The sequence below is a fragment of the Urocampus carinirostris genome, chromosome 6, assembly GCF_059441175.1.
Source record: "Urocampus carinirostris isolate Australia breed hairy pipefish chromosome 6, RoL_Ucar_1.0, whole genome shotgun sequence".
Taxonomy (NCBI): Eukaryota; Metazoa; Chordata; class Actinopteri; order Syngnathiformes; family Syngnathidae; genus Urocampus; species Urocampus carinirostris.
In genome coordinates this window covers 39,972,874-39,987,836 of record NC_142354.1, presented here as the reverse complement: position 1 = coordinate 39,987,836, position 14,963 = coordinate 39,972,874, and the positions used below count along the sequence as shown (strand labels likewise).

Sequence of the window (14,963 nt, the reverse complement as noted above, 5' to 3'; positions counted from 1 at the left end):
GCTTATTCAGTGATGCGGCCAATTTATGTACTTTTTCTAATGGCCGCCAGTGACGCTCGATTACAAAAGGTAAGATTTAGACCGGTGGAATATATGCGCCGAAGAAGACTGCAACTTCTTGGCTTGTGCACAATTTAATCAAAAAGAAGGGGCGAAAAAAAACGGGGGCTGACGGAAAGTGGAGTAAAGGTGAGACGTGTTTGTGGATGCGGCGGACAATAGTGGATGTATATTTTTCCCACCCTTACCTTTGGAAATATACACTTTTTTCTTTGGATTACTTTCAACGGGACCCGGACTCTGCTGGTCTGCATCAAACCTTAAGTGCCGGTATCATTTTCCGTTCATTTTGCCGGCTGTGATTTTTGGACTGTGTACTTTAATTAAGGACATTCAGATTCAATCGCAGGATTTAAAGTCGGATTCGGGTTAATTTTGTGTTTGTGTTACATTTTTTAATGTGGGCGCATGCGGCTTATATACAGGTGCGGTTTGTGTAAGTACAAAATCGGTTTTCCTCTTAAAATGTGGTGGGTGCGGCTTATAATAGGTGCGCTCTATAGTCTGGAATTTACGGTAAACAAGTTTATTTGTTTTAAGAGATGGCAAGTTTAGAGTTTAGTAAACACCGATAATATAAAAAGGGAGAAATGAATGCGTTCTGAATTTGCAAAGACTACAGGAGATTACCCAAACCTCAGATAAGAAACTCCAAACTGTTCTAAAAGCCATTCCTAAAGCCCTATCTTCTTATTAAGTCTTCTAAATTACAAAAAACTTAAAGCAAATCCATTCTAAAGGGCGTGGGGATCAAAGAACAGCATCATAATTGGCTGATAGTGTCAAATATGTAATGAGTGTATAGGTAAAACAAGCAACAGTGAGGTGTAATAGTCAAAATATATATTCAACCATACATACATACATGCACACATACATACATACATACATACATACATACATACATACATATATATATATATATATATATATATATATATATATATATATATATATATATATATATATATATATTATTGTAGGCAGCACGGCGGCGCATTGGTTAGCGCTTGTGCGGCACAGTTCATGTCATGGGAACCTGTCGTGGGTTCAAATCCAGCTCCAGACTTCCTGTGCGGAGTTTGTATGTTCTCCCCGTGCTTGCGTGGGTTTCCTCCGGGCACTCCGGTTTCCTCCCACGTTCCAAAAACATGCATTTCAGGTTAATTTGTCCGGTCCAAATTGTCCCTAGGTGTGAATGAGCGAATGAGTTGTCTGTCTCCGTGTGCCCTGCGACTGCCTGGCAAACAGTTCAGGGTGTCCCCTGCCCACTGCCCGGAGATGGCTGGGATGGGCTCCAGCCCCCCCGCGACCCTAATGAGGATAAGCGGTACGGCTGATGAGATGAGATATTATATTGTGAACTGAAAAATCTGAAGTGATAACTGCCTTGTATTACCAATTAACTGTAATGATTAAAACTGAATGAAAATATAGATCAATACAACTATTTCAGCAATAATATTTTGTATAATGTACAATATTGTTGTTAACTGAAAAATCTTGAAGTGATAAGTGATTTGTATTACCAAAAAACTGTGATGATTAAAACTGAATGAATATATAGATTTATATGATATATTTGTCGCCGATTTACAATTTCAACCTCGATAACACTAAATTTTGGGGACCCATAGATCTCTGTTGGGACCCATAGATTTTTGAGCGTGCGAGTCCCCGGGACCCATCACTTTTCACAGGTAAAATGAACACTGGATAAGGCGGTGTTCCTGAAGGCAACGATTACCTTGACTTGCATTTTATACAATGTGAGCACACTTACACACATATGCACATACACACAGGCACACCAATGCATAAAAACACAAACACATTTCATTCAGGCAACTGAAGGGGATCCCTGCTTCAGTGGCACTGAGTCATCAGCCTCCTGAGTCATGCTCTTTGTGAAATATATTTCCTGAAAAGCAATGTTTTGCCCTTTCAAGCACTCCAGCAGTGCACTCTTCAGTTTCCCCATTTGCCAATGTTGTTGCTAATTTTAGGTTAAATTGTTTGATACAGTGTTCTCGTTTGCCCGCGTCCCTGCGTCCTAGACGCATCATTTTTGCTGGGGACGCATAGTCTCAAATCAACGTGCGTCCCCGGGACGCTACTTTTTTTGACAAAAAATTCATTATTACCCGATTACTTTTTTTTTTTAACAAAGATTTACCGCACTCCAAACCTTTCGTCAGGCAGATCAGCCATTGTTGTTTGAGTCTCGCGGTTCGAGTTTTCGCCGATCTCGGCAAACGAGATCTCGTTTCAAGATTACGTCATTGTTGTGGTGCTTGTCGTCGAGTGAAAGAGAAGTAGTCCTCCGAAAAAACAGTATTAGGCGCAAATCAAGACAAAATTGGTAATTTCTTCAGTGTCAGTCATAAGTCGAAACACAATGCAGAGAGTGATAACAACGGCATCAGTAACAAAAAGTAGCTTCCAGCTTCAAGGTTTGTGACCCCTGACTACACCATACATCTTAATGGTCAAGTCAAGTCAAGTCATTTTTATCTGTACAGCCCTTAATCACATAGAGTCTCAAAGGGCTGCACAGGTTATCGCACAGACTATTATTTCAGACTATTATTACACCATCCCCTGATCTGGAACCAACATGAGGGCAAGGAAAAACTCAAAAAAACCTCAACATGAGGAAAATGAAGAAACCTTGAGCAGGGACCACACATGTGGTATCTCCCTTTCAGGATGACCAGGCTGCAATGGATGTTGCAATTACAAATAGTACAGAGATGTTGTCAACAAAAAATATAGGTTATTCATATGCTATGGAGTAGAAGTGTGTTTTAAGCTTAGATTTAAACATTTCCACTGAGGTTGCAGATCGGATCTCTGGGAGAAGAGCATTCCACAGCACCGGTGCCTGGATGGAGAACGCTCTCGAACCAGCAGAACACTTCTTGGCTCTTGGGATCACCAGAAGACCGGCGCTCTGAGAACGAAGGCTTTGAACCGGAACATAGGGGGAAATCAAATCTGAAAGATATGAGGGAGCAAGTCCATATATGATTTTGTATAATACTAAGAGAACCTTGAAATCACATCTTAGGCTGACAGGGAGCCAATGCAGGTTAGCCAAAATCGGCGTGATGTGATCGAACTTTTTTGTCCTAGTAAAAGCCTCGGTGCAGCATTTTCTACCAGCTGAAGACTCTTGATTCTGGACTTCAGGAGACCGGAGAGTAGTGCATTACAGTAATCGAGACGGGAGGTAACAAACGCATGAATTATAATTTCCGCATCCGACTGAGACAGTATAGAACGAATTTTAGCAATGTTACAAAGATGGAAGAAAGCGGTTCTAGTAATTTTCTTTACATGCGTTTCAAAGGATAGATAAGGGTCAAATATGACACCTAAATTTTTAACTGAGTCACTCTGTGTGATGTGACATTTATCAATGTTCACAGCAGTTTTGGAGAAAAAGTCACAGCATTTAATGGTCAGATAATACTTACTCTCCCTTTTAAGAAACAAGGTATTTATTGCTAGACAAAGCCCAAATACAAAGGTAGCTGTAGCCAAATGTTCCGCCTCATCCTGCTGAGCATCTATCTGACAATCCAGGTCTCCACTGCCCACCCTTTATCCTTACTCCCTCTCCCCTCCCCCCACCTATTGCTCCATCTGCGCCCCCTCTCACAGGTCCTGAAAAAACCACGGCGAAGTCACTTCAGAGAGGAAGAGCATCCCTGTTGAGAAATGTAAGCTGCATCCAGCAGAGGTGGGCGAAAAAACACGCTGGATGAGGATAAGACGGTCTTAGTATAACAATAATTCCCAGATAAGGATTATAAGCACAAGGCTGCCTGCACATAGAAAAGCGCCACATCAAAGGAGTGAATGTTTTAATCTTGTGTCGCATATGGACAAAAATACTAAGGCAAACTCTCTAATCACTATGATAATGAATCCATCATATTTGTGTTCTTTTGTTAAAGAAATGTTAAGTATGTATTTTGATGGAGCAATTGTATTGTATAATTTATTCACATTTTGGTGGCCTTGGGTGTATGGCGCCGGCCCCGAGACTGTGAGGTTCAAGCCTCAGCCGAGTCATACCTAAGACTTAAAAAAACATTGGTACCCGTTGCCTCCCTGCTTGGCGTTCAGCATTAGGGGTTGGAATTGGGGGGTTTGGTCACCTAATGACCTCAGTTGGGTTGAGCGAGGGGGCTGGGAATCCCCTCCTCTAAATCAATCTCTTAAAAAGAGTCAGAAATGACTCTAGCCACCTCCCATTGGGGGGATATTTAAAATCATTTATTCCTTTATTTTTCCATTTGTCGAACACCTATTCAGTAACACATCACAAAGTGGAAGTATTCCTCTGTAGTTGGATCCCAAAGTCAAAAAAAACATAATAGGTTTAAAGTGCGTCTTACTTTACAAACAGTATAGGCAGGGAAGTCCGGTTTTAAATGAAAAAAAAAAAGATTTGTTTAGAATAGCTTTCTACCACCTCCGTCATATTGCAAAGATTTGTCCGATACTGTCCCAATCAGATACAGAGGTTTTAATTCATGCGTTTATTACTTCTCGGCTTGATTACTGTATTGCTTTCTGGTCTCCCGATGTCTAGCATCAAAAGTTTGCAGCTGGTTCAGAATGCGGCAGCTAGGCTTTTGACTAAGATCAAAAAGTTTGAGCATATTACTCCTGTATTGGCCAATTTGCACTGGCTCCCAGTCCACTTAAGATGTGACTTTAGGGTTCTCCTATTAACATATAAATGTTTGCATGGACTTGCACCCTCTTATCTCTCTGATTTGATTTCCTCCCATGTTCCTGCACGGAGTCTGCGCTCGGAAAATGCCGGTTTACTGGTGACTCCGAGGCCCAAGAAGTCTGCAGGCTTGAGAGCATTCTCCATCCGGGCCCCGGTGCTATGGAATGCCCTGCCTCCGAAGATAAGATCTGCAACCTTAATGGAAGTTTTTAAATCAAGGCTTAAGAAACACTTCTATTCCAAAGCGTATGATTCATAACAACCTCAAATTCTGTGTTGTCCTGTCTTTTTCCGACTGCCTGCCTGGTGTTGATACGAAGAAGAAGGACAATTGGAGATGAGTCAGCGGACCAGCGTTTGACCTGAAGCATGTGAACGCCTGCGTGGACCAGCTGGCAGAGAAAGCTGCGTCGTGGCCGCCATGGACTTTCTGGGCTATTTTACAGGCTGGGGGCGTCGATGCTGTCATGCACTTTCCGGACAAATTTTCAACATGTTACCTAGTTTTTACTATGTTTGTGTACTGTAATGCTAAATGTAATTCACCCTGGTCATCCTGAAAGGGGGAATACCACTTGTGAGGTCCCTTCTCAAGGTTTCTCTTTTTCCTCACGCTGAGGTTTTGAGTTGTTCCTTGCCGGCATGTTGGTTTAAGATCAGGTCATTGTGTCATTCTAATCCTGTGCAGTCCTTTGAGACATTTTTGTGATTAAGGGCTATATGAATACATTTGACTTGACTTGACTTGACTAGCCTCTGTGGGCCAATGTAGTAATTGCCATCCCATTCTTTGCTCAGCATATGCATGTCGATGTGACATATTGGGTGTGTGCTAGGTTAGCCGTCATCTGCTGTTATTGCCTTAAATTTAATTAAAAGTATAAAGTGGGCTGGCCTGGCCTGCAGCCGACACAAGAGCACCCCTGACTCATAAATAATGGCCAACGTGTCATGGCGAGCCGGGAATGCCATCATGTAGATAGTGGGCGGCATTAGCGTGTTTTGCAGCCTTGGGTGTAATCTGTTAGCATTAACCTTGGCAAAGCCTCACAAATCATCACATATGCCAACTACAACTCCCCCACTCCCCTGCCCCTATTTAGACGTGACGGGATTCCCGCTGATCTTTGGCCTTTCATGTCCTGTTTAGCCAGTCCGCCTATGTCGCTTCTTCTCTAGATGTTGAAGATTCAATGGCATTGATCCATGTTGTTCCACCTGCCAAAAATAGCAACAATGGAGCTACTGCGCTATGTTTGGCTCATTTTGATCTATTATTAATCAACATTTTGTGCTTAGGGAAGCTTGCATAGGTAGATAGATAGATAGATAGATAGATAGATAGATAGATAGATAGATAGATAGATAGATAGATAGATAGATAGATAGATAGATAGATAGATAGATAGATAGATAGATAGATAGATAGATAGATAGATAGATAGATAGATAGATAGATAGATAGATAGATAGATAGATAGATAGATAGATAGATAGATAGATAGATAGATAGATAGATAGATAGATAGATAGATAGATAGATAGATAAATAGATAGATAGATAGATAGATAGATAGATAGATAGATAGATGATTGTCTCTTCTAATGCAACATCAGGAAGGGTAATTGTTTTAATATTCAACTCTCGCAACACAGCTATAATGTATACCCCCCTTTGTGTCATATGTATGTAATTAATAGGTCATACACAGTAAGTTCTTCCACATTCCATAAAAACTTGAATGTGATTTTTTTATTTTGCCCGAAAATTGCGCTGACCCTCAGCACCTATTTTCTTGCTCTTGGAAATGTTTAAATCTAAGCTTAAAACTCACTTCTACGCTATAGCATATGAATAACCTATACTTTTCTTGGACAATATCGCTGTATTATTTGTGATTGCAACATTCTTTGCTGTCTGGAAATCCTGAAAGGGGGATGCCACATGTGCGGTCCCTTCTCAAGGTTTCTTCATTTTCCTTATTTTGAGGTTTTTGAGTTTTACCTTGCCCTCGTGTTGGTTCCAGATCAGGGGATGGTGTCATGATAGTCTGAAAAAATAGTCTGTGTAATAACCTGTGAAGCCCTTTGAGACTCTTTGTGATTAAGGGCTATACAAATAAAAATGACTTGACTTGACTTGCTCTTTTGTGATATCCGCTATCCTCAGTCCAAATCTTTAATTTTCACCCAATCATCATCATGATCAGCAGCTTCCCCGTCAGTCAACATCATAAGAGTTGCGGAGGAAGAAGAGGAGGAGAGAGGGGAGGAGGGAGACACGAGGACACACCCGCTCACGCACCGTCGCCTTCGGCCGGTGCACACGGCAAGGATGCAGCAGCGGCGGCGGCAGAAGGAGGAGAAACAGTGAACATGAGGAGATCTGCAGCTCTCCCGGGGTGGAGATGCACCATCCTCATCATGATCAGTCTTTATTCTATACCATAAAAGCCATTTTCATCCCAAGACAGCAGAGCTGGTTGTCTCCAAGCTGCAGAAGCTGCAGCAACACTAGAGTCCACGAACATGTCTGCAGGTATGTACATTATGCAAAAACATTGACATTTTTTTTCATATGCATGTATCTGTTTCTGCAAATAACGGTGACAGTCCTCCCACTCATCAGCCATGCAATGAAGAGAACACACTTTTCTTCCTTGGCTGCTTTTTCCTCCTGCTCTTCAATTATTCACGCATGTTTTTGAATATTTAAAATGCAGCCACGAAGCTTGTTCTAAATACATGTTTTTAAAAAAGTCACTTATTTCTTGTTTGTGGAGCACAGACCTGAATTGTAAGCAGCTGGTACATTTTCCCTGCATGTGAATGTGTGTTTGACTGCATTGATGTTATCAGCAGGATGCTGGCTGCGTGCGGTGCTTCTGGTGGTCGTGTTCATGCATGGCTTTACTGTGCGATAGGGGTGTGTTAGGTCGGGGGATACGATCGGTAGGAATTGGTGGCTTGAGTTTAAAATTGCCCGATGCAGTAAAGCGGGCGCCCAATTTACGAGCTGCTGCACCGGCTCTGCCTGCATTGAAGCAATTGACATGCGAGGCACGCAACACTGTGTTGTATTAATTGCATCTTAGCAAGTTTTAGGATTTGTGAAGTAAAGTGTCGACCGTTGCTACCCTCAGGTTTACCTGACCTACTTGTGTGACTGTCCTACATGCAGTCCCACCCTGAGGGACGCCTGGACGGTTTCCCGCACACTGACGCGCTGCCACACTCGTCCCACCCCCTTTTCCCACCACCATGACGGTCGCAGGCGGTGACCCCTCCGACGAGGCGGCGGCGCACCCAGGACACCCGTTGGACTATGACCCGGAGGCAGATCACGAGTGCTGCGAGCGGGTGGTGATCAACATATCAGGGCTGCGCTTCGAGACCCAGCTCAAGACCCTGTCGCAGTTCCCTGAGACGCTGCTGGGGGACCCCAAAAAGAGGATGCGGTACTTCGATCCGCTCCGCAACGAGTACTTCTTCGACAGGAACCGACCCAGCTTTGATGCCATTTTGTACTACTACCAATCGGGCGGTAGGCTGAGGAGGCCAGTCAACGTCACGCTGGACATCTTCTCGGAGGAAATCCGCTTCTACGAGCTGGGAGACGAGGCCATTGAGATTTTCCGTGAGGACGAGGGCTTCATCAAGGAGGAGGAGCGCCCTCTCCCCGACAATGAGTTTCAGAGACAAGTCTGGCTGCTGTTCGAGTACCCAGAGAGCTCAGGCCCGGCTCGAATTATCGCCATCATCTCCGTCATGGTCATCCTCATCTCCATCGTCAGCTTCTGCCTGGAAACGCTGCCTGTCTTTCGCAACGACGAGGACGACATGCACAAGTCCCACGCCGAGATCTTTTACCCCGAGACCAACACCACTGTCACCCGGTACACGTCCACCTACTTCACAGACCCCTTCTTCATCCTAGAAACACTTTGCATTATATGGTTCTCCTTTGAGTTCCTGGTGCGCTTCTTTGCCTGCCCTAGCAAAGCCGGCTTCTTTGGCAACCTTATGAATATCATCGACATCGTTGCCATCATTCCTTACTTCATCACGCTTGGCACTGAGCTGGCAGACAGTCCAGACGACGGCCAGGCTGGGCAGCAGGCCATGTCCCTCGCAATCCTCAGGGTGATCCGACTGGTGCGAGTGTTCAGGATTTTTAAGCTTTCACGCCACTCCAAGGGGCTCCAGATATTGGGCCAGACCCTGAAGGCCAGCATGCGGGAGCTGGGCCTGCTCATTTTCTTCCTTTTCATCGGCGTCATCCTCTTTTCCAGTGCGGTGTACTTTGCCGAGGCAGACGAGCGCCAGTCGCAGTTCGAAAGTATTCCCGATGCCTTCTGGTGGGCTGTGGTCTCTATGACCACTGTGGGCTATGGCGACATGGTGCCCACCACCATTGGGGGTAAGATCGTGGGCTCCTTGTGCGCGATTGCTGGCGTGCTGACCATAGCCCTGCCTGTGCCAGTAATCGTGTCCAACTTCAACTACTTCTACCACCGTGAGACGGAAGGTGAGGAGCAGGCGCAGTACCTCCAGGTCAATGGACCCAAGAGCGAGTCAGGAGAAGAGCTCAAGAAAAGTCGCAGCGGGTCAACCATCAGTAAGTCGGACTACATGGAGATCCAGGAGGCAGTCAATAACAGCAACGAAGATTTCCGGCAGGAGAACCTCAAGACGGCCAACTGCACGCTGGGCAACACAAACTACGTCAACATCACCAAGATGCTCACTGACGTGTAGCCTACTGCGTTAGAAGGCTGGGGTGAGAGAAAAAAAATAATACCATGGCAATAGAATTCAGGACGGACATGCTTTTCATGCCAACCTAGTTACGGTTGAATTGAACTTTGACGTAAACAGCAATTATAGGGTTACTACATCCAGGTTTATTTGCATTTGCATGAAGTTTTCTGAGTGCAACAAACACTGAAATGTCACATTGACACCCACCAAGAAGAAAAAAAGGTAAAAACAGCTTTTTAAAAGTTAAGAAACACGCTAAAGTTGCTTGATCTTTCACTTACCATGGTGCATTGCTTTGCTTTAGCCACAAAATATTTAAGCATCACCATACAAATAGAAACATGTACGTGTCCGTTCCCACGCTAGTTTCTCACAATAGTTTTAGCAAAAATGACTGACAGCCATTGGCGCCACATGCGACGTGTGACGGGACACCTCAGTAGTCAGTATCTGATGGGAGACTGAGAAAGGCCTTGGAGCCTCGCTGCTTTGCTCTTACGCAACATTGTACTACAACACAAACTTAAGTCGCTTTCCCTGTCATTCACCCTAACTGGTCTTACACCACAGAGCTTTGAGGACAACGTGAATGTTTATTCTCGGGTTATTTTTTTGGTTGTTGTTTACATGCAAGAAAGTCGATCCATGTAGCTTGTAGTAGTCCTCAGTTTTCCACAATTATTAAATGTTAATCATAGATCTAATCAATCTAGCACACAACTGCGCTGGCTGAGAAAGGATATCTCACTCTGCGATTGAAATGCTTATCTGGATTTGCTGTAGATGCATTATAGCTGCTTGTTGGGTAAGTTGCCACCTACAGGCCAAACAAAAACACTGAAACTGGGCATACACTGCAAATTAAGTCAGTTTCTCACCTGATTTAATATGAAATATTAGGGCCTTAACTCCTTGAGCTACAAGTAACTCATGACTTGGACTGCAATGGTCAATTTCCCTAAAAAGCAATGAACAGGGTTTCATGAGCATGCATAGTATTGCTTGAGTGTTAGCGGAACTTGGTTGTTGATACCTTTTTTAATGTGTTTAGCAGTCAAAAATTTGACAATTTACAGTAGTGTTAAAGCTACCCTACTGAAGATTAAGTGAGAAAAAGCGTACCAATCTGAAAGCTGAGCCTAAGAGAAAAAGGTCTTCACCTGATGATTAAAAAAAGAACAAGTAGAAATTATTTGTAATTGTGCTACCAAAATGTAAGCTTTCACATTTCGACCTTGCGGGTAAAGTTTAAAAGTGCTTCTATTGTTTTAGTTAAAGCTTTACAGACTTTTGATATCTGAGTTAACTCGACATTAAGGATCAAATTAATTTGGCCTTAAAGTGGGAATTAACTCAGAGTTAAATCTTTAAACGTAGTTTCGTTAACCTTTCAGTTAAAGGAGGTGTCAAGTTTTAATGCCTGAACCTTTGTAAGCTATAAAACAAAACACTTAATGTATATTATTTTCCAATATTTCAAATCTTTCAATTTTAGGAAAGTCCCACTTTAATGTAATTCTTGGGAGCGAACAATATGAAGAAGTATTAGCTGACAAAACAAGTTCTCCAACAAGCCCATAGAAGACCTTCCTATCGTCAAGTCAGAACAAACTACAGTGGAACCTCGGTTCCTGACTATAATCCGTTCCAGAACCCTGTTCGAGAACCGATTAGTTAAATCACCGAAATCATTTTTCCCATTAAAAATAATGTAAATCGTTTTAATCCGTTCCAACACCCTGAATGTTTACCTTGAATGTTTAACGTAAACATAAAGTTAACCCAGGCTAATCGTACGTTCGCGTTATCGTAGTCTTCCGTACCAAAGATTACGCTAACATGAACATGTAAAAATAAAAAAATCAGGTCGTTTACAAGTCATTTAGCACCACAAATGGCTAGCGCTTCATTGGAAAAGGGGCTCCGTTCCAACACCCTGAATTTTGGGCTCAGTTCCAACACCCTGAATGTTTACCTGAATGTTCAACTTAATCATAAAGCTAACCCAGGCTAATCGTACGTTCGCGTTATCGTAATCTTCCGTACGAAAGATTACGCTAACATGAACGTGTAAAAAAAAAAGATAAAGAAAAGAATTATGAATAGGATTTCTTACCTTTGTGGTGGTCAGCAGAAGGCGCATGCTGTATTCCCTAGCCAGATCAGAAACTCGCACACCTCTCTCATATTCAGCTATTATGTCTTTCTTAAAGGCAATAGTTGTACGAACAACTTTTCTTTTTTCACCTGTCCTGCTTGCACCGACCTTCTTCGGAGGCATAGTTAGGGGCTAAAACACTCCGTTCACCGATATTAAAAGCGAAAGCAAAAAGAGGCAAGTGCGCACGTGACAACTGTTGGTCACGAGGGGTGGGGGCGATCTGCACGATCTACACCCGTACGCCGCTCAGCATCGCACTCTAGCGTACGCACTCACGCATTACCGGCGTTCAAACTCCGAATTTTTGACCGAACAGCGAAGCAAGAATTTCTCGAAACTTTTGGTCGAACTCCGATTTGTTCGAACTCAGAGGCGTTCGAAAACCGAGGTTCCACTGTAATCTAAAAAAGATAGGAGGCGGTTATATTTCCAGCCCTTAACTTGAATATGAAAAGGTTTTCACTCCTGAAATATCCAAACACTGGTTGTGAGATTGTGAATAGGTGCTATTTAAGACATTAGTCGCCGCCTGTCTTTAAAGATCGACCGTAACTTTTAAAGGTAGCTCGAACAATAGCTAACTTAGAAATGTTCATTTAAGTTTTCTTTACAACATATACCCTGAAAATGACCAAATTTACAGTGTATGCCCAGTTCTTTATGATTTCTCTTAGAGCCAAACCTTGAACTGCCACCGAGAAGCCTTTGCCAGGTTGCCGTAAAAAAGCACATTATAGTTCCAGGATTTTGGATGCCGTTGTCATTACTATACTTTTAAGAAGAATGGATGTAAATATATACCTCCTTGTCTTTGCATGGAAAGCTTATTTTTATTATTTATTAATTATAATTTCATAAGAGGGGCAGCACGGCGGCGCAGTGGTTAGCGCGTGTGCGGCACAGTTCATGTCATGGGAACCTGTCATGGGTTCAAATCCAGCTCCAGACATCCTGTGCGGAGTTTGTATGTTCTCCCCGTGCTTGCGTGGGTTTCCTCCGGGCACTCCGGTTTCCTCCCACGTTCCAAAAACATGCATTTCAGGTTAATTGGCCGCTCCAAATTGTCCCTAGGTGTGAATGAGCGAATGAGTTGTCTGTCCCTGTGTGTCCTGCGATTGGCTGGCAACCAGTTCAGGGTGTCCCCAGCCCACTGCCCGGAGATGGCTGGGATGGGCTCAAGCCCCCCCGCGACCCTAATGAGGATAAGCGGTACAGCTGATGAGATGAGATGAGAGAGAATTTCATAAGAGATAAGACTTGCTCTAAAGAAGTTAACAATTTAGACTGAGTGCTAACTTAACTACACACATTGCAATGTGTGTATAATTCTGGACAATATATTTAAAATCAATTATACCAGTGAAGTTTCACTCAGCATTTTAAATTTGAGAGAATACTTGGCTTTTTTGAAAACCTGGCATTAGACATAAATGGCGTGTGGTGGATGACATAATGGTGCCCAGCCACTGTAGTATGCAAAAGCATTCTAACCTTTAGGAACGTCTGTCATTTCTGCACAAAAGCACCATCAAAACTGATCTTATCATTGTAAAAATCACACAGATGGAATAGAATAGAGTCTGTTTTAGCTAAAACCACCCAACAAGCTAACAGGTTTTTGTATAGTAATGAGGATAGCATGCAAACAATGACAGAAGCGGGGGGGGGTACTGTATTTTAGCCTCGAGTGCAGTTCACTTTTTGGTAGACACGTGTCCCCCCCCAAAACCCCCTCCTATAATTCTTTTTTGTTGCACTTTTTATTCTATTTCATTAAAATGCAGCTAATTGAGTATTGGAGGGAATATTATTACTTAAAGTCATTTTGGTTTGGCTGGTCTAAGCGTAGACAAACCGTGTGTATAAATAATGAAACCTCCACCTAAAAAGACTTAAAGAGCTATTGAAATTATCTTTTACCAAACAATTTAGGTTTGTGTCCAATAAATGATGGGTGGCTTGAAGCTCACTTTAAAACACATGTATTAATGAAAAGCATTGTATGGTTTGCACCATGGCTTACTCAAAAAAGCTGACTGGAGTCCTAAGATTCAGGATGGATGCTGCAACAAGACAATGATCCAAAACACAGATGTAAAACACCTTCAGAAAGACCAAAATTAAGATTCTGGAGTGACTAAGTAAAAGTCTAGACTTGAACCCCATCGAGATAAGGTAGCATGGCCTCAAGACAGCGATTGATGCTAGACATCCTAGGAATCTAACTCAACCACAAGGGTTTTCTGAAGAAAATGGGACAAGATTTGCAGCTACAGGAAGCGTCTCTGACCTAATAGATAATAGATCTGATGGTTCAGTTACTTATTCCTCCCCACCCTGTCATTGTTTGCTATTCTCATTAAAATGTGAAAACGTATAAATATTTGGGTGGTTTTAGTAAAAGCAGACACTGTTTTTTTCATCTTTGTGATTTTGAAAAAGATCAGATCACATTTGATGGTGATTCTCTGCACAAACGTATGAATTTCCAAAGGGTCCAGATACTTTTACATAAGGACATGAGCAAGGCATTCACCTGTTTGTCCATATATTAACCTGTCCGCCTGTGCATCTTTTCATGCTGGCGGTGATAATCAGGGTTAGGTAGGGTTACTTTAACTGGATTACTTTCAATTACTTTTGGATTACTCCGATATCAAATATGCTAATAAAAGACAAAAGAAACTAAATATGAGTAAAATTACTAAATTTTGTGCAGACTTGGGGAGTAACGGAACACATGGAACGGCAAAAATGATGTTGGCAAGCTGTTTGGATTTATTTTCATTTTGTTTTTGTAGCATTTTACGTTAGTTTTGCCGGAGATCAAAGAGATCAAAGCCAGGAGAGAAAGCTTACCACGTGTTGTGAGTCATCATTTTATTCACATTTAGTTTATTTTGTCTTTTATTAGCATATTTGATATTGGAGTAATCCAAAAGTAATTGAAAGTAATCCAGTTAAAGTAACCCTACCCAACCCTGGTGATAATCAGCATCAGAGTAGAAGGACCTTGGTTATCCCTGCTGCAGCCAATGTTTAATATTTGTTCAATGGCTGTTGACTAATTTGGGGAAATTTAGAGGTTAGTGGTGAGCAGATGGGCCAGCATGTGTGCAACACAGTTCTGAGGTCATGAGATCGAACCTCCTGTGTGGAGTTTGCATGTTCTCCCCGTGCTTGCGTGGGTTTCCTCCGGGCACTCCGGTTTCCTCCTACATTCCAAAAACA

The 14,963-nt window shown here is 42.7% G+C and overlaps 1 protein-coding gene across 2 annotated transcripts; it reads left to right on the top strand.

Moving 5' to 3' along the window:
* Positions 1-7,116: 7,116 nt before the first annotated feature.
* On the top strand, positions 7,117-10,689 carry LOC148364793 (potassium voltage-gated channel subfamily A member 2). 2 transcript variants are annotated; one of them, XM_088338995.1, is made up of 2 exons: positions 7,117-7,349; positions 7,992-10,689. In XM_088338995.1, exon 2 carries the CDS (start codon positions 8,072-8,074, stop codon positions 9,566-9,568), a length of 1,497 nt encoding a protein of 498 aa, XP_088195121.1. In that variant the 5' UTR covers positions 7,117-7,349; positions 7,992-8,071; the 3' UTR covers positions 9,569-10,689. The 2 variants fall into 2 exon arrangements, with proteins under 2 accessions (XP_088195121.1, XP_088195120.1); XM_088338994.1 differs by having other exon boundaries at positions 7,954-10,689.
* The last annotated feature ends 4,274 nt before the right edge of the window (positions 10,690-14,963 follow it).

Coding starts and splice junctions, on each gene's coding strand:
- LOC148364793 (XM_088338995.1), top strand. CDS start 8,072: ATGACGGTCGCAGGCGGTGACCCCTCCGACGAGGCGGCGGCGCACCCA.